This window comes from Mesocricetus auratus, unplaced genomic scaffold (assembly GCF_017639785.1).
Source record: "Mesocricetus auratus isolate SY011 unplaced genomic scaffold, BCM_Maur_2.0 Super-Scaffold_100010, whole genome shotgun sequence".
Lineage (NCBI taxonomy): Eukaryota > Metazoa > Chordata > Mammalia > Rodentia > Cricetidae > Mesocricetus > Mesocricetus auratus.
Window position 1 is genome coordinate 85,828,048 of NW_024429194.1, and position 26,654 is coordinate 85,854,701.

The 26,654-nt window shown below is 53.4% G+C and overlaps 1 protein-coding gene across 1 annotated transcript; it reads right to left on the reverse strand.

Annotated features, from left to right (window-relative positions):
* Window positions 1-178: 178 nt before the first annotated feature.
* Window positions 179-26,531, reverse strand: LOC110340360 (TRIO and F-actin-binding protein). The gene is made up of 9 exons (XM_040754243.1): window positions 26,491-26,531; window positions 24,885-25,050; window positions 23,835-23,991; window positions 15,554-18,005; window positions 10,606-10,717; window positions 8,953-9,984; window positions 7,062-7,139; window positions 3,792-3,929; window positions 179-436 (listed from the first exon to the last, which is right to left on the reverse strand). The coding sequence occupies exons 1-9, from the start codon at window positions 26,529-26,531 to the stop codon at window positions 179-181; spliced, it is 4,434 nt and encodes a 1,477-aa protein (XP_040610177.1).
* Window positions 26,532-26,654: the final 123 nt, after the last annotated feature.

Genomic DNA, 26,654 nt, shown 5'->3' on the forward strand with positions numbered 1-26,654 from the left:
GCTGCACCCGGCCTTGGCGCCTGGGTTGCAAGGCCAGCGAGTACCGCACCCAGTACTAACGATTCAGCGAGTCCCGCTCCTTACCTACGGACTTAGCATTTCGTGCTCCCCACAGACCTGTGAGGGGACTCATTTGTTTCTGTTTTACCCTGGGGAACGCAGTGGTTCAAAGATGGACCTACTTGCCCTCCCGAGGTCTCACGGGGCGAGGGGGAGAGAAATGAGGCAGAGAGAAAATTCTAGCAAGTAAGCTGCGCACAAAACGAGATCGGGAGTGGTAGATAGAAAGGGAGAGAGCTTTCGCGAAGTCTCCCACGAGGGACTTTCCGGTAAGAAGAGCTGGGTTCCCGGGTGAGAGTGTGCATCTGTTGCTCATGTTCCCAGCTTCCTTGTCAACGTGTTGTATTTTCTTGGACTGCGGAAGCTCATCGTGGTCCTACAGGTGAGGAGGGACCTTAGTGGAATTTGCTGCTGATTGCACCGGAAACTTGCGTGGCAGTAGCGGTTCAACCTCACACTGGGTCAAATGAGTTGATGCAATGACCCAAGAGTGTTAACCAAGTCAAGAAACTAAAACAACTTCTCCATTTCTAGCTATACTTAGGTGTGGGCCAGGGAGCATGAATTTTCTGCAGCTTCAGATACATACGCTGCCGTCTTGATTTGGAGTTCAAAGGCATTGCTCTTGCTGGGCATACTGGTATAAGCCCAGGGAGAGGGTGAGGCAGGAGGATCAAGAGTTCCAATCCAGCCTGAGCAACATATGTAATTCTAGGCTAGCCTGAGCCTGAGCTACATAGCAAGACCCGGTCAAAAAAAACAAAACAAAACAAAACAAAAAAATGGGAGTGTACCCCTGTAATCCCAGAACTTGGGAGACAGGCAGGAGGATCACCATAAGTAGTGAGTTGAAGGCTAGACTGAGCTACATATCAAGACCCTGTCTCAGAAATAAAGAAATAAACGTGTATTGTATACTGTAATTACTATGGTTACTCTGATTCCTTGCCCATTTCACAGATAAGGATTCAGGAGTTTTTTTCCCTAGCATCCCTGTTGAAGTCTCCTCACAATGACACACAAATCCACATGTCAAGTTCATTTAACTGTAGACACTGGGTTTTTGATACTCATATGCTACCCATCCACAGTCCTCAATGGTTATCAGCCCTTGGAGAGGGAGTAAGAAGAAACCCCCCACTTCCACCCAGTGACTGGGCACAGAAAAAGCACCAGCCTCTTGGCACCTGGCCACTGAGAGTCACCCAGGGACCAGTTCAATATACTGTATTCTGCCCAGGCAGCATCCCTTATACCCCGCCTGGGACTACACTAAATTTTAAACATGCCTCTTCCATGTGAAGGGTACAATGCTGGACTCCTGGAATCCTCTGGAAGGGCAGACCCTTTGTACTCCAGACTGCTGTGTCTGGAGTACTTCCCTTCTGTGTGCCCATGTACACACACACACACACACACACACACACACACACACACACACACAGAGTTTTCTCTCCTGCTACCCCACAAAATGATGTCTGGAAAATTCTCCACCCTTCAAGCCTCAGGCTAAACAGAGCCACATATTCCAGCCAGACTTAGAAACTCACTGCTCAAAGCTCCCCTCCCTCACCTGGTGCTCCTGTCATCCGACAGGGCCAGGGGCACAGCTAGGTGATACAGCACAGCGACACAAAGTTCTGGGTTCCAGCTCCAGCATCCTCCCCCCTCATCCAGTGCTCCATGCATCTGATTCCTTGCCCAGAGCTCCTTCTGCCCAACCCTTTGCCTAACGCTCCCTATCTGTCTCCCTTTTCCCTTGTCTTCCTACGTCTTGCTCCTCATTCAGTGCTCCCCATATGTGACTGCTCCACGCTCCTCCAATTCATATCTTTGTCGAGTACTCCAGTATCCGAGCCCTTGTTAGTGCTCCCTGCACCTGCCTGTCCCTCTGCTACAGTGTCATTACCCAGGTGCCTGTCACAGTATTTGCCTCTGTGCACTCTCTCCCTGTGGGCAATAATGGAGCATGTCTTTATCTGTGAGGCCAGGCCGGGGCCTTAGCCTACAGTATACCCTCAGTAAACACTGGTTAACTAAGTGAATATGCAAACGAAGGGACCACAGCTCACTCTAGCAGAAGAGAGGTGTGGAGGGAGCTTCAGGGGCCCGGAAGTGACTCTTGCTGGCAAAGAGTGCAGCCAACATACTTGGAGGATACTCAGTGTCGAGTCACATCTCTCCTGAGGACTCTAAGGTAGGACTCAGGGAAGGAGACAGTGGCCCAGAGCACACAGCCTGGTACAAGCAGAGCTAGAATTCCAGCCTGTTTTCTGACTCTTCAGCAATCTTCAGAGGGGCCTCAGACAGTTCTGTCTCTGGTGTTTACAATTTTAGTCCCCAGATGAAAAGATCATTGCCCCAGACTCACTAAGCCTCAGCCGCCATTTATCTGGCAGGAAACACACCTGGGTAACTAAGGGTACCTATGGGCTGCCAGATGGCTATTCGAGGTCAGCCATCGAGGTCAGACACGGGGTGGGGTTGTAAATATTCAATGCTCCGATCTGCCAGAGCAGGGTTTGCATCTCGGGTGCACCCATGTGTGACATGGAACAAGAGACTTCAGTTCCTCATTAGAATGTGGGCCACATGGACCTACTGGTCCTCGAGAAGAGGACCAAACACAGTCAGGCAACCCCGCATGGGACGTGGGGCTGGGGAGGATAGTAGGTCCACAATAGCTGCTGGCAGTGCCGTGAGTGTGCACAGACACGGCGGTCCAGAGTACAAAGGTCTGTCCTTCCGGGGCATTCTGGGCGTCCAGAGACACCTGTTGTCATAACTCCCGCTTCTCTCACCAAGGCCTTCCCTACGCTCCTCCCAGCCCTGCTGTGTGCTGGTGACCTGTAGTTAGTTTGATAAGGCAAATCCTGCCCTCGGCTTGAAGGACCACTGCCCAGGTGTCCTCTTGGCTGCCTTGGGTGCCCCTCCCTGTGGGGATGGCAGGCGGGAATCCATGCCACAGATGGAAAGCAGTGCTTGAGCAGCCCCCCTCTCCCAGTATCTGGGCAGCTCCATCAATCACCCCAGCTGACAGATGTGACACACGTGACATGCAGTGCTCTGGCTTCCTTTGGAACTCTCTCGCTCGGGACTGTGCAAAAACCAGCCCTGTGAGAGCTATCCCGGCTGTCGGCTCCTTTCTGTGAGCCTCGGTGCCCACCTCTGTAAGCCAGGCATCTGTCTCCAAGGGCCCAGCACCAACAAGAAAGCACAGGAGTCACCCAGTCACTGACGCACTTAACCCCCAAAGCCAGCCCTTGATCGCTTCTTGCCCGCTGTGAAGGGGCAGGAGGGGACAAGTCATAGCTACCTCCTCTCCTTGCCCTGGAGGAAGCCCCGACCAGAGGCCCCATGTTTACAGGCCTCTCTGGGCAGGCGATGGGTTATGTAAGGCCAGATCTTTGTGAAACTGGCCCAGGCCCAGGTCTGAGACACTGTGTGATCTAGAGCCCCTTCAGGCTCCATCTCCCCTCCCGCCACCTGGCTCCCTGGCCCAGGCCAGCAGTTGCTGATTGGAGATTACCCAGAGTTTCAGGATCTGTGCCCTGCACCAGAGAGGAAAAGCCCACCTTCTGAGCCTGACGGAGCTTGGTAGTGTCCTCGCCTTCCATGATGCTCCCCCACTCCTCCCTTTCAGTCCCCTTCTTCTTGGCTAGCCACAGCCTCCTCCCTGCTTCCCTTCTCTATCCACCCTCTCCCCTCCAACCCCTCAGGAGCCAGCCTACCCTTTGCCACCTGAGGACCCCCAGAGACAGCAGGTACGGATTGAACAGCGCTGGCCGGTCCCCGGGCATCCGCCACGAAGTCACCAGTCGGCCCTTGAGTGGGCTCCCAGCCTTGCCCTCTGCTGGCCTCTTGTCTGCCTGTCAAACAGGGTCCAGTGTTGGCTTAGGTCCCTTTGGTGGGATGGGGCATCCCTGGCCACAGCCTCCCTTGACTCTTCTGCTACTGCAAAGGCCCAGGGCTCCCACCCACGTCCCCTGTCAGAGTTACAAAGGAAAAAATTGGTTATCTTGCTCGCACTGCATAGTGTTTGACCAACAGGGCCCCTAGGACTCCATGCATCCTTGGGACTGTGTTAGAAAGCCTAGGTCAAACTGCAGGCTGCCAAGGAGAGGATACAGGTTACAGACATTTAGCTCACATGGTGCACATCCATCATGTTAGTAACCAAGAAATTTGGGCCAGGTGTGGTAGTATATGCAATCTCAGCGCTTCAGAAGTGGACTCTGGAGGATCAGGAGTTCAAGACCAGCTTCAGCAACATAGCAAGTTTGAAGCCTACCTGAGCCTCATGAGGCTCAAATTGAAAACCACATTAAAAAAAAAATGTTCTTCCAAAGGTCCTGAGTTCAAATCCCAGCAACCACATGGTGGCTCACAAACATCTGTAATGAGATCTGGTGCCCTCTTCTGACCTGCAAGCATACATGCAGGTAGAACATTATACATAATAAACAAATAAACCTTTTTAAAATTAAAAAAAAAGTATTGAAGAAGAAGAAGAAGGAGGAGGAGGAGGAGGAGGAGGAGGAGGAGGAGAAGAAGAAGAAGAAGAAGAAGAAGAAGAAGAAGAAGAAGAAGAAGAAGAAGAAGAAGAAGAAGAAGAAGAAGGGCAGTGATGGTACATGCTTTAGTCCCAGCACTTGGGAGGCAGAGGCAGGAGGATTTCTGAGTTTGAGGCCAGCCTGGTCTACAGAGTGAGTTCCAGGACAGCCAGGACTACACAAAGAAACCCTGTCTCAAAAAAAAAACAAAAACCAGAAACAAAACTAAAAGTTAAATACATATATCTCATTTCTCTTGAAATGTGGGAAAGATGTGGAGACTCCAGGTCCTTTGTACTCTCAGCAGGACCGCCTGGGGACCAACTCCTGTCCTCACCACCTTTGCTGCCTGCCTAGCCTTCGGGGCATTAACATGAAAGGAATGAGTCACAGATGTGACACAGATGCTATCGCAGAGTCCTAGTGCTTCCATCTCAAAGTTATCTTTGGGAGGCAGCTGAGTCACCAGCAAAGCAGAGGGACTGGCCCAAAGCCACACAGCAGGCTACAGGCTGAGGAGGAGGCAGAGCTTCCCTGTCCTCTGGCTGGAATCTGCAAGTCTCTGCAAGTGCAGTTTGAAGCATCAAAGCTCAGGTACCTGAGAGTGTGGTCTGAGGAAAGGAGTGCTCCCCGGAGCACCACATGGCACTGCTCTGGCTCACTTCAACCCACACCACCACACAGAAGGTGCTCACAAAGCGCTCTGAGTAGGAATGAGTGAATGAATAAATGAATGAGGCAGTTAACACTTCTGTTCAGTAGAGGTGGCCTAGGGGGCTTTCCGTATTGCTAATTTCCTCTTTTCTCACAAAGCCCAGGCTCCAGGAAGCATGAAGAAATCAGCCCAAAAGAGGAAGAGTGAAGTTGTCAGCGCCCCTATTAGTGATGGCAGTCCTCTGTCCCCTCCCCATTTCACAGATCGGAAGACTGACCACCAAATAGACAGAGGCACACAGACAGGACAGAGCCAGGAAGCAGTTTGGACAAGGATAGGGACTGGGAGCAGAGGGAGCCTTGTTGTGGAATGTTATTTTAACCAGGCAAGGGTGTGTTGCATTTGTTTATGTTGCAGAATATCACTTTAACTGTGTGAAGGGTGTTACCTTTGTTTGTGCTGCATTTGGTCAATTATGTAAAGCTGTGTCCACCTCGCCTGCCTGAGGCACCTGATTGTTCTAATTGAGAGCTGAATGGCCAGTAACTAGGTAGGAGAGGGCTAGGTGAGGCTAGTGGGCAGAGAGAATAAATGGGAGGAGAAATCGAGGCTCAAGAAAGGGAAGGACGAGAGAAACGGGAGGAGAGAACAAAGGACACTTCCCTGTAAGAAGCCAGGCAGCCGCCAGGCAGACACAGAGAGGCAGTGAGAGCCAGGTGTACAGAAGTGGGAAAGGCGATAAGCCCCAAAGGCAATAACCCTGGAGGCAAAGGGAGATAAAGAGAAAAGGCTAACTTAAAAGAGCTAGTCAGAGCCGTGCCTAAGCGAGGCCGAGCATTCATAACTAATAAGTTAAAAGAGCTAGTCAGAGCCGTGCCTAAGCGAGGCCGAGCATTCATAACTAATAAGTTAAAAGAGCTAGTCAGAGCCGTGCCTAAGCGAGGCCGAGCATTCATAACTAGTAAGTCCCTGTGTCATGATTTGGGAGCTGGTTGGTGGCCCCAAGGAAAAAGCCTGGTAAGGGCCCTGGGTAGGACACCAGAGTCCAACCACACATCTGTCCCCAGCTCTGCTCAGTTGCAGGGCCAGACTCAAGTGGCTTGTCACCTTGGCTTTTCAGGGAGCAGCACAGGGAACAGTCTCCTGGCTCATGCTACCTGCCTGCTGAATGCCTCTGCCTCTGCCTCTGCCCCTCTGCCCCTCTGCCTCTGCCCCTCTGCCTCTGCCTCTGCCCTTACCCCTTCAGAAGTTTCTGGTGAGAAAGGTCTGTTTGCAAGTTGCAGAGAAGAGCAGGGCACAGCTATGCTGCTACCGCCAGCCTCCAGGCAGGCTCCCTGGTCTACCCTGCATATGGCTCCACCCTCCAGGACCCTGGAGAGCCTTTAGGGCCCTACAGGCGCAGCAGCACCTCCCTACCCCACTTTACTACCCCTGACCCCAGCTCCAGGAAGCAAGGCCCAGCCCCACCCAGGAAGCCTGGCCCAGCCTCTAGACCCAAAAGAACATTGCCCTCAGGAACTATTGGGGTAAAGCTGCCATTTGCTCAGGAAAGAGAGTATGCCGGTAAGCGCGAAGCAGGGCTTCTGATCCCAGTACCATCCCCACCCGTGTCCCCACACAATGAGGGGGTGTCTGCTGACCACCTCCCCCTAAGTTTCTCTTCTCAAGGCCTCATAGCAGAGCCAGCCTGGGTCTAGACGGCTCCAGAGCTCTTTGGAGGAGCTCACCCCACCTCCAGCCTGATTCCCTTTCCTCCCCCCTTCCCCATGTGCCCAAGTCTAGGCCCCGACTACCGAGTCAGCCTGCTTCTGGTCAGCCAGCGAGTCTTCGCCTCTGCTTGGTTCTGACGCCTCAGGCTCCTCCGGCTGGAACTGAAGAGAAGAAAGAATGCAGCTTAGCCTAGGTCATCCCCCACCATTCACCCATCCATCTACCCTCCGGTTTGCCCGGTTATTTTCTGCACGCCCAATATCGCTAGGTTCGTGTTGCCAATCCCTAACCCTAACCCACCCCACATCTCCTATGTTACCCCCATCACCCACTGCTCGTCACTGTCCATCACCCATTCTACAACCACCCTGCGTTTAGTCATCATCTGGCCATCCGTCTGCCATCTCGTACCCTCCCATCCATTCACCCCGTCTCTCCATCCTTCCAGCGGTCATCATCACTGATCGAACATGCATTCGTCCATATCCCCCCATCATATTCCACTTAATGTTTGCCCACCCAACCATAGGCTCAACCATCACCCAACAGCCACCACTACCCATCACCCCGTTTACCTAACCCCACCGTCACCCATTCAGCCATCCTTCACCCACTGCCTACCCATCACCCAGCCGCTGTCCCACCCAGTCGCTCTCCCGTGTGCGATGACGCATCCGTGAATTCACTGGTCTGTCATCCACTGAGCTGAACCATCTCCTCTCTGGGCTCAGAGATCTCTATGAGATCCAGAGATACAGTGATCACAGCCTCCGCCCCTTCGGAGCTCATGCTTGCTTGTTTTATGATGCTGGAGGCTGAACCCAGGACTCTGAGCATGCTCCGCAAGTGCTCCGCCACTGAGCCGCATCCCTAGACAATGCCCATGATTCTAAGGGGAAGTGAAGGTCCCATGTGACAGACGGATGGAAGCAAAACTGTGAGGCCCAGAAGGGGACCGTCACTAGCCCCAGGGTGGAGTCAGTATTGGAGGACAGAATGCTAGACCTAGGACTTAGACAATGAACAGACACTTGGTGGGTTACCAGGGAAGGTGGGGTCATCTCAGCACCAGAAACAGCAAGTGTAAAGACACGTGCGCAGAGCCCTCCGGCAAGCCCAGTGCAGTGACAGCAAAGTGTGGGGAGAAAGGAAGAGGAAGGCCTTGAATGCCATGGCAAGGATCTTCATTAGAGATGTACCAGGAGCCCCAGTAGGACCTGGTGGGCTCTCTGCTCTGTCATCCATGAGAAGCCCTTCATGCTGGACTGACACACATGGTGTTTCTATAGAACTGCAGCCAGAGGGCGGCCCCACCCTGCTCTCCGGCAATGCTCTGGGCTTGGAGGCATCACCAGGTACAGCACTGGATCCACCTTGGCTACTGTGATTAGCCGGTGACCATTTTGCTGCCTCTTCTCTCTGCCTAAGCTACTGAAGTGGCCAGAGGGTCTCCATCCCTCCTGTCACGTCTTCTAGTCTCCAAGGGACCTTAAGCCTCTAGTCTCAAGTAGAGGAACCCCAGTCTCTGTGACCTCCCACCTCCCCTGTGACAAGTCAGACTACAACAAGCTGGCAGCTTCTGGGACACAGCATTGCCCACCCCACCCCACCCCTCCGCTGATGTCATCTGACCCGGCACCCCTGGTGCCTTGGTGCTGAATTAGGTAATTAACTGAGAACAGCCACAGGGTGGTGGTGGGGAGAGGCGGTAAGCAGGGCTTCGGAGTGGGTACTTTGTCATTTATCACACAAAACTCCTGCAGGATCTCCTGGGAAACTCTAATGAGTATGGGCTCAGTTTCATCATCCACAAGCTGAGGACAGGGGCAACTGCCTCTTCACTGTGTGTGGCCCATGTGGCCTAGCACTCTGCCTGTGAGCTAGTGACACCACTGCCGGATGCTGTCGGGGAGTGGGGGAGAGCACACAGTTTGGAACTTTCCTAGACACCCTTCAGATACGGGACAGACTTACCGCCTGGTCTGGTGGGCTGTGGCTCCCTAGGTGGTTTGTCTGCTCCAGAGGCGAAGATGTTGGTCCACTCGTCACTTTGGTTTTTGGCCACTGGGTGAAGGTACCGGCAGGGCTGGGTAGCTGTGCTGGGCTCTCAGACTGCTGCCCAGGGCTATGACCATTGGCTTGGGTGGTCGTGGCCCATCCTTCAGGCTGGGTCAGCGTCTCTGTCTTCAGGGTGTCCTCTGTTCCTGGGGAACCCAGCTCTGGTTCTGAAGCCCTGGCTGGGTCACACAAGTGCCCAGCCGGGTGCTTCTGGGGCAGCCGAGCCTGCAGGAGCTCCAACAGGCCTTCCCAGTCCAGCCTTGGGAGTCGGGCCCAGGCCCCATCCTCGGGTGCCCGGAGAAGGCCCAGTAGGTCCCTCCAGTCCAGGTCGGGTGGTTTCTCGGGACTATACTGATGTGGGGATGCTCCCTCAGCCCTCCAGCCCATGGCAGTGCTGGCCTCAGGATGCAGGGCACACAAGCATTCTGCTGGGCCTGCCCAGGCGCTGTCTGGGGGGGTTGTAGGCTGGTGAGGCCTGGGCAACTCCTGAAGACTACCTTGGCCCCTTGGTGGCCCCCCCTGCAGCCCACTACAGGAAAGCTGCTCCCAGGTCTCTGACTGTCCCCACCTTTCCCTGTGCTCCTGAGGAGGGCCCCTCCATATTCCCTCCAGGCTGGAACTCCCAAGCTCTGGCCAGCCCCCCAGGCCTGGACCCTCCTCCTGACTGTCCCAGCTCTTCTCTGGGTGTTTGTTAGGACTTTGGGGTCCCGACAGCTCTTCCTGACTCTGCCACCCTCCCAGGGCCTGCCTCAGGCCGGTGCAGCCACTCTCTAGATGTTTCTCTGTTTGAGCCTTCCTCTCAGGTGTCCGGGCTGATGTCCTGGCAGGTGCTGAGGACCTCTGGAGCCACCGGTCTCCCTCAGGCCGCTTCTCAGGACTCTTAGGACGTGGGGCCTCTGTTCGGCTCCGGTGGGCTGGCTCCGCCTGCTTGGCAGAGGGCTTGGTCACCTGTGGATGAGTTGAAGGTGTGGGTGAGATTCCAGACTGCACTGGGTAGTCGCGGTCTGTCTTAGCCAAGCCCACAATGAGGGGGGCTGTGAGGTGGGGCCGTGCCTTCCTAGATGACTAGCCCAAAGCAGGTAGAAAGCCTCAGCTGGCTCTCTAGCATGTGCTCTCTCCTCTCGCACAATCTTCTCGGTTCCAGAAAGAGAGCTGCTCACTTTCTGGGCTCCCCTCCCTAAGATAGTCTTTCCAACCTAAGCTATCAGGTGCCCGAATTTCCACCATGGTAACTGTACCATTGGGGTGTGCTTGTCCTCTAGGTTTCATTTGAGATCCAATCCCTGTGCTGGACGAGGCAGTCCCTGACGCACCCGAGGCTCCCCGAGATCTCAAGATAGCAGACGCCTCCATAGGAACAGCTCTGAGGGGCCTGTCTTCACAGGACTTATATGGAGTCCTCCACATCTTGCCAAGAGCTTCCGGCCCTTGCAGAGAGTGCAGTATGATCCCATGCTGGGGCCCTGCCTTTCTCACAGAGGACCTCCCTGCCCAGGACATCTGCCTGGAACCAAGGCTGTGGGGAGAGGTGGTGACCACTCACGAGGGCTGGTACCTAGCTGTGCTCACCTGCCTGCTGGGGGCGGGGCTGGACTGTCTTCCAAGTTGGCTCTGACCTTGGCTGGGCCGCTGTGACCGTCCCTCATCCCGGGCATGGAAGGCCCCTGGTGCCTCCGACTTCCTATAAGTAAATGTAGCTGTTCCAGAGGGCCTTTGGGACTCCATTCCAGCACCCAGCATTCCCAGCCCACCCCTGAGAAGAGAAAACCCAAAGTGAGGATGACCCTCTCAGGGCCTCAGTTTCCCCTTCTGGAAAATGGGGACAGTCAGCACTATCTAATCTGACTCCTAAGGCCATGAAGAAGACACAGGAGAGTGAAGGCAGCAGGGTGGGAAGGGGCAGCTCTTTGCCATGGCTCCCTCTGGCCTCACCCAGCACTTCCTATTACCCTCCAGCCACCCCTGACAAAGGTTGGACTGGTCCTTGTGGGAATTCATATTTATTGAGCATCTATTGTTTACCAGGCACTGAGAAAAAAATAGTCACAATGTTTAAGAAAATGTTTATTGAGCACTTCCTATGTTCTGGATGCCAAGTGTTTGTGTGCCAGGCCCCACTTAGCCTTGCATAGCCTACTTTGGGGACAAGGGAACATTAGGTGCCTCATTCTCCCATTCTTTCTGTCCTTTCCCCATATGCAAGCTGAGGACTTCTTTTTTTTTTTTAAGATTTTTCTTTATTTATTATGTATACAGTTTCCTGTATGCATGTGTGCCTGCAGGCCAGAAGAGGGCGCCAGATCTCATTACAGATGGTTGTGAGCCACCATGTGGGTGCTGGGAACTGAACTCAGGACCTCTGGAAGAGCAGTCAGTGCTCTTAACCTCTGAGCCATCTCTCCAGCCCCAAGCTGAGGATTTATTAAGCCAGCTGTATTTTGTGTCCCCCTTGGAGTTAACAGAGCTCCAGGACTCAGCTCTGAGAACCCTGGACTTCTAGCCATGGGCAAAAGAGCTCCTAGCCAGGTGGCTGCAAAGAGACATTCTCTCCAACCTGACAATCCCAAAAAGGTCACTAGCAAATGTCTCCATACCCAACAGAGATCACCTTCAGCCTGTGTCAAAATCCTCAGTTCCAGATACTCGTGGGGGTTAACAATGAGTGGCCACGGTCACATTCAACATGGCGTCACTGTTACAAAGCTAATAGACTCTGAGAACAGTCTCCCCCTCAGCCTCCACGAACAGGCACCTCCTGTGGGGTCTGACCACCGGGTCTCGGCTAGACTGGCCACGGAGAGAGGCCTGTGGAAGACCCAGCACGGTAAACGGGAGTAGAACATACAGATGAGCGGGCCATGACTGACAGCTGAGCAGAACCCAGAGCGGAGGCTGCCTCTCTGAAGTCTGCCCACGGCTGAAGAACCACGCAGAACACTGCAGAAGTTTGCAGAAGGAACGGACCATGGGTAGTGATGACACCTGCGATCCCAGTGCTCAGGAGGCGGGGAAGGGAGGCCAGGTGTTCAAGGGCATCACTGGCTACACGGAGAGTAGGAGGCCAGCCTAGGCTACAGGAGACCCTGTCTCAAACCAACCGAAAGTGTGTATCCAGCTTTGCTGTTGTCCTGTCATTGGAATTAGATGTGGGCGCTGGAGAGATGGCTCAGAGGTTAAGAGCACTGACTGCAGCCGGGCGTTTGTGGCGCACGCCTTTAATCCCAGCACTCGGGAGGCAGAGGCAGGCGGATCTCTGTGAGTTCGAGGACAGCCTGGTCTACAAAGTGAGTTCCAGGACAGCCTCCAAAGCTACAGAGAAACCCTGTCTCGAAAAAACAAAAAACAAAAAACAAAAACAAAAAAAGAGCACTGACTGCTCTTCCAGAGGTCCTGAGTTCAATTCCCAACAACTACATGGTGGCTCACAACCATCTACAATGAGATCTGGGCCCTCTTCTGGCCTGCAGACATACATGCAGACAGAACACTGTACACGTAATAAATCTTAAAAAGAAAAAAAAGGAATTAGATCTGGAAGCTGTTGGAGTCCTTAACAGTCCTAAGGTCCCCAGATTCTAAGCTTTAGGGTTTCATGACGAGGCTCCACCCTGCCCAAGACAGGGTTTCTTTGTGTAGTACTAGCCATCCTGGAACTTGTTCTGTAGACCAGGCTGGCCTTGAACTCAGAGATCTGCCTCCCAAGTGCTGGGATTAAAGGCGTGCGCCACTACTACCACCAGTATTTCAAGGCTCCGTTTTTAATCAAATTTGAGGCCTTTGAACAAATTTCCCCCAGAACTGAGGTCCAGGAGTTTCTATGAAAGTCCCAAAATTCAATATCCCAAACAAGATGGGGACCAAGTGGGGAAGAGCAGAGTTTGGTCTCTTTCTTTCAAACGTGTGTTTTCCATACAAACTCCAGCTGCTCAATAGTCATTCCTTCCAATATGTCTTCTCTTATCCCTCATAATCTTTGAAAGACAGCACTGAAGACACCTAGGAGATTCTGAGCCCCTCTGTGGGAACCCAGCTCTTCTGAATGGGACCTACCCAGAGTCACCTCTTCCTCCCAAGGGTTGACACGGCTGCACCTTGGATGACCAAGGGAATGAATTTCCTCTGGTACTCAGGTGGGTGTGTGGGCCTCCAAATGGTGTCAAAAAAGCAATAGGGCAGGATGGAGCACACCTTTCACCCCAGCCACTGGAAGACAGAGGCAGGTGGATCTCTATGAGTTCTAGGCTAGCCTGGTCTAAATAGCAAGTTCCAGGACAACTAGGGCTACATTGTGAGACCCTCTTTAAAAACAAAACAAAGACACCGTGTTTAGCAGATCCAAGGAAGAATGTTTCAAAATTCAGGCATTTAAGGGGATGGGAGAAATTGTAGAGGTCCCACAACAGGGGATGGCTTAAAACACCAACCAAATGCCTAAGTCTTTGACATGATCCTTCTAGAAAAATGTTCCAGGCTCAGAACAATGCTTGGGCAAAGTAGATGCTCAGTAAATATGTCAGAAGAGTAAATGGGAGACAATGAAAATGCAGCCCAGCCCACCCCATGCCCAGCCTCACAAGCTCTGCCTCGGATGCAAACGCATACCGTCCTCAGAGGGCAAATGGTATTCCACCTGGAAACAGGGAAAGTACCCCAAAGTTATAAAACAGATGGGAAGACAATACACTAGGATGGGGAGCAGCGTGGACAGAAGCAACTGTGAGAGTCCAGTGTGGTGCTGTGGGCCTGCAATCCCAGCACTCAGGAGCCTGAGTCAGGAGAACCTGAAGTCCAAGGCCAACCTGGGCTACCCTATTTCACAAATGAGCAACTACAAGAGACAATACTTATGAGTTATGTTGCAGACCCAGCATGGTTGGGCATCCTCAACACAGCACTTGGGAGAGGAAGGCAGGGAGATCTGGGGTTTAAGGTCCTCAGCTGCTCAGTGACTTCAGTTTCAATCTGGGCTGCGATGAGACCCTGTCTCGAACCCATTCCTCCCTCCAAAGTGGTTTTCCTTTCTTTGTAAAGACCAAAGTGTGAGGGTCAATGAAGGTTCTCTCTTGGCTAGTGAATGGATCCAGTTTACTGGAATGGGCATTTGAATAAGAAACAAGACTTCTCTTTGGGCAGTGGCGCATATCTTTAGTCCCAGCAGGGAGGCAAAGGCAAGGGGATTTCGGTGATCCAGGTCAGTGTGGTCTACTGAGTGAGTTCCAAGACAGGGGTGTTATACAGATAAATCTTGTCTTCAAAAAACAAACACAAAAGCAAAGGAAAAAGGAAAGGAAAGGAAAGGAAGGAAGGAAGGAAGGAAGGAAGGAAGGTTCTCATTCAAATTCAGATCTTACAGAAATGTTGCCTCCTCAGGGGCAGTGAAGAGAAGAATCTCACAGTGCTGGAGGCAGGCAGTGGCACACGCCTTTAAACCCAGCACTTGGGAGGCAGAGGCAGGCAGATCTGTGGTTTCACAGGCAGTCTGGTCTACACAGCAAGTTGCAGACAGCCAAGGCTACACAGAAACCCTGTCTTGAAAAACCAAAAGAAAAAGCAGGGGCAGGGTTTTGGAAATGCTCTAGATTTACGTCATGGTGAGGACTGTCCCACTCAGTCAGATACTAAAACCCACCAGATAATACAGGGGAAGTTTCCAGATTTCTAGACACTCCCCTTCCCCCATTTCTCTTGTCTCTAATTAGTGGAACGGCATCTCCAAAACCTCGGAGGCTAGCTCTGCTGAGGAGAGAAATCCCAGCCAGAGCAGAAAGGGATGTTTTCCTCTCCCGTGTGACATACTACTGGTTCCCAGGACATCCACAGGACACTAGGACTTGGGACTCTGTGGCTGTGTCCCAGGAAAGTAATGCCTAGCTTCTGTCCGTGACACTAGGAGCTCTCAGAAAGCTCTGGGATGAGGCAGAGTATTTCCTTGGCAGGTGCACATCTTGGGATCCATCCCCAGTGCCCAGAGGAATGAAAGCCAGGGCACTTATCTACTTAGTTCTGTGGTTCAAACCCAGGGCCTGTGTGTGTTGCCAAGTATTCCACCACTGAGCTAAATCCCCAGCCGCTGGCCATATATGTAAAACTAGCGTGTCTGTCTTCCTGCAATGTACAGGAAAAAAGTCATGGGTACAGGGAAGAAACATTACTCTGGATCAAACCCTTCAAGAGTTAAGCCTCACTGAAATAAATCAATGTGCTTTTAGTCTTCCCATTTGACAGGCGAAGAAACTGAGGCCCAAGTAGATTAAATTGCTTTAAGCAGGTATCACAGATACAGGGTAGCTTTGACCCCAGATTTAGCCTGCCAGACACCAGATTTTTTTTTTCACTACTTGGCTACCCATAGCATTACTTCAGCCTCAGTAAAAAACACCCTAATATACAGACAGAGAGATACAGTGGCTTGCCCAAGACCGCACAGACAGTGGGCAGCAGGGCTTGAATCCATGCTTCTGGAACTTTCCAGCTGTTCTCCTCCCCTGCCCATCTGGCTGCCCCTGCCCTGGCTCACCTGCGCTCTTGCCCGAAGAGGCGCTCCACCTCTGCCCGGCCAGGGCTGCGGGTACGGCCCTCGTTGCTGCCCTGTGCTTGGGGCTCTGGCCCCCTCTGGGTCAGCCTTCTGGGTGGGGGCAGGTCGGCCAGCATGGTGTACTCCTCCCTCTCCAAGTTGTGTCTGCTTTCCCCTGGGGGTGCTGAGCCCCGAGAGCCTGAGCTACCTGGGGGAGGGGAGGGAGCCAGGAGACCTAAATCACTGGGTGGGTGGCGGGGAGGAGAGGAGGCCCTGGGTGCATCCCGATGGCCGATGCATACTTGAGGGGGCAGCAGTGGAGAGCCGTGCAGAGAGTCGATGGAAGGGGCAAGACTCTCCATACTGGTCCCAGGAGGATCCTGGAAGTAGAGGGAAGGCTCGGGGGCCTGGCGTGGTGGGGAAGAAAAGGAGGGAGCGTCTCTGTGCCCAATACATACAGGAGGGGGGATGTGGGGAGGCTCATGCAGAGAGTCTGTGGAAGGGACAAGGCTCTCTGTGCTGGCCCGGGGGAGATCCTGGAAGAAAGAGGGCTCGGGAAACTGGCGTGGTGGGGAGGAGGCCCGGGGGGCATCGCGGTACCCAATGCACACTGGTGGGGGAAACTGTGGGGGTTCATGCTGCGGGGCCTCGTTCTCAGCATCTGATGTGTCGGGGAGGAAGGGAAAGGGATCAAACTGGGTATGACGAGGGGGTGAAGTGGCCCGGGGGGCATCGCGGTGCCCAATGCACACTGCAGGTGGCATGTAGGGGGGTTCGTGGTGGGGCGACTCGCTCTCAGACGAGCGGGGATCTGGAAAAAAGGGGAAAGGGTCGTACTGAAAACAGCGAGGGGGTGAAGAGGCACGAGGTGCGTCCCTGTGCCCGATACACACAGCGCATGACGGCTGGGAGGACTCTGAAGAGGTCTGGGGAACCCCTCGTGGTGCGGGGTGCAGAGGCGGTGAAGTCCGAGAGGCACCCGCATGGCCGGGGTTACGAGAAGAGGAGGAGGCCAGGGAGGGCGAGGAGTGCTGGGGAGGGGCGTGATGGGCGAGTCTGGTAGGAGCTGAGGTCTGAGGCCTGTCCCCTTGGGTTGGCCGGAGAGAAATGGATGCCCAAGGCACCTGGTTTTGTTTGGTGCGAGATGGAGATGAGGTTCGAGGAGCACTACTTTGGGTTGGCCGAAGGGGAAAGGAGGCCCAAGGGATATCTTTGTTGGTACGGTGGGGAGAAGGGTTCCTGGAGCTACTCCCCGGAGTGGCATGGCGGGAAGATAATGGTCCTGGGTTGTCCTTTTGGGTGCAGCCTTGAGAGAAAGCCCCGGAGTTGTCTTGTTGGAAGGAAGATGGTGGTCTTGGGTTGTCTTGTTGGGTGCAAGCGCTTCGGAGATGCTCCCATTTGCTACAGGAGGCTGTAGTCTTGTCTCCTTGGGTAGGAGGAGTCCTGGGGGTGTTCTGTAGTCTGCAGGAAGTTCTGGAGTTGTCCTTCTGGGTAGTTCTGTTGGGAGAGGAGCTCCTGGGATTGTCCCTCTGGGTACAGGGAGTCCTGGGGTTGTTCTGCTTGGTACTTCTGCTGGGAGAGGAGCTCCTGGGATTGTCCCTCTGGGTACAGGGAGTCCTGGGGTTGTCCTGCTTGGTACTTCTGCTGGGAGAGGAGCTCCTGGGATTGTCCCTCTGTGCACAGGGAGTCCTTGGGTTGTCCCTCTGAGCGATTCTGCTGGGAGAGGAGCTCCTGGGGTTGTCCCTCTGGGCACAGGGAGTCCTTGGGTTGTCCCTCTGGGCACAGGGAGTCCTTGGGTTGTCCCTTTGGGCACAGGGAGTCCTTGGGTTGTCCCTTTGGGCACAGGGAGTCCTGGGGTTGTCCCTCTGGGTGGTTCTGTTGGGAGAGGAGTTCCTGGGGTTGTCCCTCTGGGTGGTTCTGTTGGGAGAGGAGTTCCTGGGGTTGTCCCTCTGGGTGGTTCTGTTGGGAGAGGTGTTCCTGGGGTTGTCCCTCTGGGTGGTTCTGTTGGGAGAGGAGGCTTGGACACAAAGAGACGATGCATCGTGGGGGCCATTTTGTGGTGTGCAGGTCTTGAGGCTCCCTTGAGTGGCTCTGAGGGGAGAGGAAAGTGGGGTGCTGCTTTGCTGGGTGGACATGGTTCTAGGAGTGTCCCTCTGGGACACTCTTGAAGGAGAGGACATTCTGGGGCTACTCCGCTGTGTGGCTAAGGTTCTGGGGGTGTCCCTTTGGGTGTTTTGGGATATAGAGGAAGCTTGGGAGGTTTCTTGTGCAGAAGCATCCTGGAAAGCAGCCCTTTGAGCAGAAGAAGCCTGGGTGGTGGCCCGAGGTCCACTAGGTGGTGTCCCGGAGGAAGCCTGGTTTTGCCCTGAGCGATGTCGTTCCAAGGAGAAGTAGCCACTTTCTGCCCGAAGCTTTGCCCAGTGCTGGCCAGCACTCTGTCCACCACTGCTGGAGTCTGGAGAGAAATGAGGAAGTTTAAAGTGAGGAGAGGGATCCAGGAAGGACAGAAAAATCATGGCATCCACCAGCCTGCTGCTAATAGGTTTCAGTGTCTAATCAAAGAGGTGCACCCTTCCCACTCAGGCTGAGACAGGCTTAGGCTCCCGGCTGCTGCCAGGCCAGGCATTCACAATGACTGGCGGAGTGATGCCAGAGCGAGAAGGTCATGGATAGATCCAAGGAGATCAGCGCTTTGGAGTGCGGAGAGGGGGAGATGGACCAGGAGCTGCTCATTTCTACTCCCTGGGTGGAATGCCCAGAAACCATCCCAACTTGTAAGAAACCCTTTGGTGGGTGCCAGGGCATAGTGGCCATGCCTATACCTACACCTGAAGACTCTTCCTACCCCTCCTGCTCCAAGGCTCATCCCAGGCGCTGGAAATGTGCACAGATATGGCAGTTGTTGGTGAGTGGGCACCTGTGTATCTGCACAGAGCAGAATCAGCACCTAACCAGACTACTGCATGTGACAGTCAACATCGTCAACGGGATACGCTCACCCGGGGGACACATCTATGGGGGTTTCTAGACTGGGTTAATTGAAGAAGGCCCAGCTGAAGTGTGGGCAACTTTACCCCCTGTGCTGGGATCCCCAAGTGAACAAAAAACGAGAAAGCAAGCAGGGACCAGTGAGCCGGCTGAGCAGGGGAGTGTGCTGCAGCTGAGCAGGGGAGTGTACTTGGCTCAGCAGGGGAGTGTGCTTCAGCTGAGCCTGATGATGTGAGTCTGAGCTCAGTACCCATGTGCACATGTACGTATATGAACTCACACCCACGCAGGAATAAATAAATTAGTTTCTAAAAAAGAGAGGACACATGGGGCGGGGGAGCCTGCATTGGGCACCAGCATTCACTTAGGTCAGTGTCTCTCAACCTGTGGGTCGTGACCCCTGGAGGGTCAAATGGCCCTCTTACAGGCGTCGCCTAAGACTATAGGAAAACACAGATACATACATTATGACTCATAGCAGTAGTTATGAACTAGCAATGAAAATAATTTCATGGTTTGGGGTCACTGCATGAGGAACGGTATTCAAGGTTGGGAACCGTTGCCTGACTGAGACCCACTGTGACCGGCCACCAATCCCACGCCTGCCACCACGCCTCCCCTGCCGTGTTAGACTGCAGCTTCGTACTTCCCTCCTTCAGTTTCTTCTGTCAGCTACAAAGCAACTAACCCTTTAGGCACCTCACGGGCATCACGGGTGCTGGTCCCGGGGATGAAGGAGCTGTCCTCAACAGTGACTGTGTCCCAACTCCTGGCTGCCATGAACTGGGGGTCAACCTTCACCCTTCTCAGTCCCTTAGCCACCAGCAGTGTGAGCCCTGTCCCTCCTCTTGAAGTAGTAAGCCGAGGCTGCCTTCATGAGGACACTTCTCCTTTCACACAACCCCTGTCCCCTCCGGTCTTGCTACACTGATAGTTGGTGTCCCTGAAGACTGAGCTCTCAGCACTGGAGTGGCCCTGGGGGCCCCTAAAATGTCCTCTAAATCCACCTGCTTCTGTCATCTCCGGCCCCCACCCAAGGTCACTGTCATTTTTGCTTGGATAATCCCAGTAGCCCTCTCCCTCAGCATGGGTACACTCTGCCAGGAGTCAGTGTCCCTGCTCACAACCCTTGTGTGGAAGGCAGGTAAGGAAGGAATGGCCAGGGAACTGCCATAGGAGGAAGGACCAGGTGACTAATGCAGTGAGGGATCCTGCATTATGTTCCAGGACGGAAAGAGCTGGGGACTGGTGGCGACTGTAACCCTAACACTAACCTGGGAGATGGAGGATGCTGGAGGATTGCCACAAGGTTGAGGCTACCCAGGGCTCCAGAGTTTGAAGCCCGCCAGGGCTACAACATAACAAGATCTTTTTTTTTTTTTTTTTTTTTTTTTTTTTTTGGTTTTTGGAGACAGGGTTTCTCTGTGGCTTTGGAGGCTGTTCTGGAACTCGCTCTTATAGACCAAGCTGGTCTCGAACTCACAGAGATCTGCCTGCCTCTGCCTCCCGAGTACTGGGATTAAAGGTGTGCACCGTCACCACCCGGCACAACAATAACAAGATCTTATTTTTTTAATTTTCTTTTAGGATTTATTTATTTATTATGCATCCAGTGTTCTGTCTGCATGTATGTCCACAGGCCAGAAGAGGGCATCAGGTCTCATTACAGATGGTTGTGAGCCACCATGTGATTGCTGGGAATTGAACTCAGGTCCTCTGGAAGAGCAGCCAGTGCTCTTAACCTCTGAGCCATCTCTCCAGCCCCACAAGATCTTATAAGAGACAAACAAAGCCAAAGGGACCATAGAAGGAAAAGCAGTAAATATGATTAATCTATAGTCTACAATTGTTGTGTTAAAATCTATAGTCTACAATTGTGTTAATATTCTTTTTTGTTTCTGGGGCTGGAGCCTAAGGCCTCACACTGCTAGGCAAGTTCTGAGACACATCCCAGCCCTGACCAATGTCTATTTATCTATTTATTTATTTTGGATTTTTGAGACACGGTTTCTCTGTGTAGCCCTGGCTGTCCTGGAACTCGCTTTGTAGACCAGGTAGGTTGGCCTCAAACTCACAGAGTGCTGCTGAGATAATGTTAGTTCTTTAACTCCAGCCTCTGCATATGGTTGAATGTGAAGCTAACATCAGGGGTACCTGGGCAAAGAGTCCAATAGCCACTATAACTGCCATTTTGGCAAATCTAAGATTATTTCAAATTGAAAAGAAAGAAAATAGCCTCTAGGGGCTTCCTGCTGGCTCTTTCAAGGATTGTCTCGCTCCCCATTCTACCCTCACCCACTTGCCAGGGTCCAACACCCACCCTTTGAGGTCCTCCAAGACAACATAGGAGGCTCACCCCACAGGGCCGTTGCTGGTGCTGGTGCCTCTGTCGGAAGCAGACAGTGTCCTTCTGCTACTTACATTTCCTGGCCATGGGCTGCCTTCCATGTACCTTCCTCATGCCTAACCCTTGATTACCTGCTCCTCCCCTCTCTGTGTGATAGGGCCTTGCATTCCCATGGTGCCTCTGGAATTTGCAGAGGTATGCAGCACACAGTAGGTGTTCAGTACACACAGTGCTCCCAACTTTGCCTGCAGCTGCCTTACCCTTTGTGCTATATTGGTGTAGATGCCCTAGGAGCCTGGCTCTCACGGGATAAGGCTTCCATGCAAGACAGGTACACAGCTGTGCTTGGGCAACCTGTGACCAGTGCCCCCAGTGAGGCGTACAGCCTGGGATGTGCCTAGTGGAGGCTCAGTCCCTGGATGCAATATTGCAAATGGCCACCAGGGGGCCAGTGGTCACAGATTCTGACTTAAATAGGTCACAGAGAGGATACCACCCACTGCCCAGGGACTTTCAAGAGCAAGAAAGCAAAGCCTGGCTGTGTGGGGGGCCTGTCTGTAATCCCAGCACAGAGGAGGCAGAGACAGAAGGACTAGGAATTCCAGAGCAGCCTTAGTTCACTTGAGCCAGGATCACAGGCACGCACCGCCACACCCAGCCGGAGCATTTTAGCATCAGGATTTGCAAGGGAAGTGATTGGTGTTATGTTCTATCCTGTCCCCAGGCAGCACACGGAGACACTGCTGCAGCATCTGCAAAGCTCCCTGGCCTCAGGGAGCTTTCCCCTGCAGGTCAAGCGTGGTCTAAGGAACACTGTGAGTTAAGTACTCTGATCATCCAGTTGGTGGGAAACCTCTTGCCCTAGGATTCGGCATCAGCCAGCGGCAACCCTGGGCGAGCCAGGTGCTACTAGGTGACTCATTTGACTTATCCTCCTGCCTCACACTGCCCCAATGCAGTCTGACTTCGCACCCAGGACCATGCCAAGGCACAGGTTCAATGGCATCACTCCTCATGCCCTGCCCAAACCATGCTTAAGAGAAAAGAATCCCAACTCCTTGGCAAGGCTGAAGAGGCCCAGCCCAGCCCAGCCCTGTTGTGCACCCATCCACTTCTAAGCTGCGGCTGCTAACTGGCCGCATCGGCCTGTCTCCCTGCCCTGCTCTCCTCCATACAAACAGCCCTCCTCTCCGGTGCCAGCCCTGTACCCATCTTTGGTGGCTTGAATAAAAATGACCCTCCATAGCTGGGCGTTGGTGGCGCACGCCTTTAATCCCAAAACTCAGGAGGCAGAGGCAGACGGATCTCTGAGTTCAAGGCTAGCCTGGTCTACAAAGGGAGTCCCAGGACAGCCTGGTCTACACAGAGAAACCTAGTCTTGAAAAACAGTAACAAAGACAAAACAAAACAAAAGACCCCATCCCTCCCTCATGCCTGTGTCTGCTCGTCCTCTGTCCTGTCTGCCTTGTGAGGTGCTGATCTCTGTAGGGCAAGGGTCAGTGCTAACTCCCCCTGGGACCCCAGGATAACCTCACCCAAACTTCACACATGCAGACTCATGAGACTCCTGCAAGGACCATGGAAACCAGGACTGCCATCAGAGAAGAAGGAGGGAGGGCATTATGGCATCCTAGTCCCAACTCCTGACCACCCTGAAGGAGAAACCAGAGCCAGAATGTGTGCCCACCACACTGAACTCATACCCCAGGAAGATGCTGGCCAACCTCACCAACCTCCATGAACTTGGCATAACAGAAGTCCCCTCACCATCTCTCTCTGTCTCTCTTTCTCAGAACGGCACCCTGACTTCCTCTGGGGACTCCCCCTCCTCCAAACTCAGGCCATGAGGTTTTCATAGGAGGCCAGACTTAGTGATTAAGATGACCAACCCCCAGTGGTCGCTGTGGGAACCCTTTCTGAGACGTGACTGTAGTCACAGGAAAGATGTGCCCTTCTCCTGTGGGAACCCTTTCTGAGACTGTAGTCACAGGAAAGATGTGCCCTTCTTCTGTGGGACACAAGCTGGCCCCTTTGGTGGCCATCATGCTATCATTACACAAGTGTTTGAGTAAGAATGGAACCACTTCAGCAGAAGGCAGAATGGGGAAGACACTTGGGTACTGTCTGATCAGTGGGGTGCAGCCATCCCTGAAGCCCCGCCCTTACCATTCTATTTATGCAGGTGTTCCACTTGGGTTCAGCCAGTTTCAACCTCTTAGAACTTAGAGACCAGAGACCCTAATCTTTCTCTTTTTTTTGGTTTTTTGAGACAAGGTTTCTTTGTGGCTTTGGAGGCTGTCCTGGAACTCACTCTGTAGACCAGGCTGGCCTCGAACTCACAGAGATCCACCTGCCTCTGCCTCCCAAGTGCTGGGATTAAAGGTGTGCGCCACCAATGCCTGGCTGAGACCCTAATCTTTCAACAGAGGGAAAGCATCCTTAAGTTGGGCAGCACGGCACATGTTATAAGAACTGCTGTTATTGAGATTCACCGGGCGGTGGTGGCACACAATGCCAGCACTCAGGAGGCAGACGCAGGTGGATCTCTGAGTTTGAGACCAGCCCGGTCTACAGAGAGAGTTTCAGGACAGCCAGAGCTACACACAGAGAAACCCTGTCTCAGGAAAAAAAAAAAAAAAAAAAAGATTCAGGCCCTCAGGGCTGGAAAGACAACTCAGTGATTAAAAGCACTGACTGCTCTTTTAGAGGACCCGGGTTCAATTCCCAGCACCCACATGGCAGCTCACAACTGTCTGTAACTCCAGTTCCAGGGACCTGACACTCTCACACAGACATATGTACAGGCAAAACACCAATGCACATAAAATGAATTTTTTAAAAGGGAGATTCTGCCCCTCAAAGGGAGCTGAGCCAGTGAGATGGCTGGTTGTGGGCGGGCCCCAGGCCATGACCACTCCGTGGCCATGAGACCACCCTAGAAGCACTCACCCTCCTTTCTCTGGCCTGCTGGGTCTCCTCTGGCTGGGGATCTGGGGACCCTTCGGGCACTGTCAGCTCTCAGCCCCTCCTGAGGCCTCCTCGGGATCATCACGTTGAGTCTGTCCCCGTTGGGGACCACCCCTGGCCTCTCAGCAGAGTCCCAATCCTGCTGGGAGAGGAGAAAGCTTGTTGGGGAGAAGAGGGCCCTAGACCTGTATCCCAGCATGAAGGGTAGAAAAACAGGTTTTTCTAAGGGCACTTGCTGCCTGAGTGATGCTCTCAGCCAGTGATAACTCAGCAAACCTTTTGTCAGCCTTGAAAAAGATGCACAACCATTGAAATAAAAATCTGGGCCAAAGTTACAGATGGAAGAAATGGGTTCAAATCCCAGGCCACTGCTTCCTAGTTGTGTGGTCTCAAGTGAGTTATTTCCCTGCTCTGGGCCTCAGTCCCTAACAGGGCACAGAAGTCTCTAACACAGAGGGTGGTGGAGGGCCTTGCTGAGCTCAGGCCCACGGAGACCTTTGCATGGTACCCACCACATGTGTGAACAGGTAGGCTGCTTATGTGGAGCCCATTCTCTCCTGCCATTCCCTTTTGGGGGAGGGGGGCCTAAAGGGACAGGTCTGAAAGTATGAAGGCTTGGGGCAGCACCTTGGCTCCTTTCTCCTGTCAGCTCCTACCAACTCCCGAGCCTGTTCCTTTCCCTCTGCCTTTGGAAATCAGCACCAGGACTGGTCATGGTCTCAGCAGCATGTGTCCAGGGTAGAGCTGGGCCCAGACTCTGCTTACTCTGAATACCATGCCTACTTCCCAGCCCTGAGACCTGAGCCAGCTGGTGACTCATCCACAGTCCCTGGTGGACTGAAACGCCTCCCTCCACCTGCCCACACTACCACCCACCCTCCCTTCCCATCAGGGAAAGCCACGGCCAAGCTCGGCCCAGCGTTCTGCTGTGAGGGGCTCAGCCCTCCTCTGGAGATTTAGAACTCTTATCTCCAGGGCTGAGGACACTGGGATGACCCTGTTCTTGTTCCCAGACCCTGGCCCTCAGCTCACCACAGAGAAAGAATTGCTGGTATCATGAGGGGTATTGCTGTCCTGGCTGGAGTCGGTGTCAGAGATGGGTTCCTCCAGATAGGGTACCACCTCAGGGTCCTGGTGCCTGTTCCTTGGGGCAGTTACAGGACCCTCTGCAGGGAGAGCTGCTGTTGGAGACGAGTCCCTAGGAGAGAAAAGAAACCAATTATTTTCCCCTAAAAGGTAACAGAGTCAAAGACTCAGTCCTGCCTGCCCCCCTGCCCCCCAGGTGCATGTGGGTGTGTTCACACCATGCCAGGGTCTGCAGCAACAGAACAAGAAGCCAGGGCTGAGGGCATTTGGGCAGGGCCCTCTGGGGGCCAGCTCCTAGAGCTATAGCAGCCTACCAAGGGAGAGGGTTCCACCATATAGATGAAGAAACCCAGGTTCTGAGGGCTCGAGAGCCTGGCCACGGCTTCAGCCCTGGAAAAGGGAAGAGCCCCAGCCCCCTTCAGTGAGCAGGAATGGGAACACTGGGCCGGGTTGGCTGATGAAGGGTGTTAAGCAGTGTAGAGGAGCGAGTTCCAAGGGATCTATGGAAATGAGTGCTTTTACAGAAGCAGTCCCTATGACCCCCACTCAAGAGGCTTACAGCTCACGGCATCCCAAAGCGACCCACACACGGGCCTATAAAATAGTAAGGAGCGATGATGCTATAAATGAAGTCTATAGTTACAGAAATACAGAACATTCTACACACATCCAGGCTTCATGTTTAAACCACACAATGCAGGCTTGCAAATCAAATGCTCCCACAAGTCCTACAGGAAAGATTCCTTGTAATCCGTCCTAGGCTTCCTGAGATACATTGACCGTCAGAGCCTCCTTTTTCTTTTTCTCCTAAAATAATGGCCGCCTGAGGGGAACATATGCCCTCAAACAACGAGGATTTGGTCCAGCTTCTCTCTTTTAAAATGTATTTCTGCAATATTGGAAATCAAGCCCAGGATCTTAGGCACACTGCCTGTCACAGAGTTACATTCTCAGGCCATCTTGTTTTACAAACAGGAAAAGTGAGGCATAAAAAGATGGGTTTGCATGCTGAAGGTCATCGAAGCAAATGTGACACTGGGATCCAGCTCTCTGGACCCTCAAGCCTCGGCCTCCTAAGGTCTCATGACCCCAGTAGAGAACTTGGGGTCCATTAAAGCTTGGACTGGAGGGAATCTCACAGCCTGGGGACCCAGCCAGTGGGGTGACAGAAGGTGCCCTGCTGAGGGACCACTCAATCTTCAGGGCTTCAGGGAACAGAGTAACAGAGTCTAGCTATGCAACCCAAGCCAGCTTTGGGCTCCAAACCCTCTTGCCTCCACGTCCTGAGGCTGGTATTAATCCATCTGCCACCACATGCAGTTCCTGCAATCTTTTAAAACCAGGAGAAATACATGGCTATCCCCTGCTCCACGGAACTATGGGATAGTCAGAGCCATTAGGAAAGACAGCCAGGGTTAGGGTCAGAGACTCAGGTAAAACAAGAACGGACCAGTGTGAGCTTTCCAGGGTCCCCCACCAAGGACCCTTGGAATACATTTACCATCAGAGCCCTCTGTGCCCAGACTTTGTGGGCTGGCCATGTGACCCCCACCAGTTGTTGTAGACGGACACTGCCATCATGAAGAGTGGCATGTAGGGAAGGTATGGGTATCCCCCCCAGGGGGTCAGTCCCTGGAACCTGGTGTTCTACCCACCTCTGAGGCCCCTGCCTGAGGCCAAGGCCTTCCACGGAGTGGCCAGCACAGGGGGTGGTAC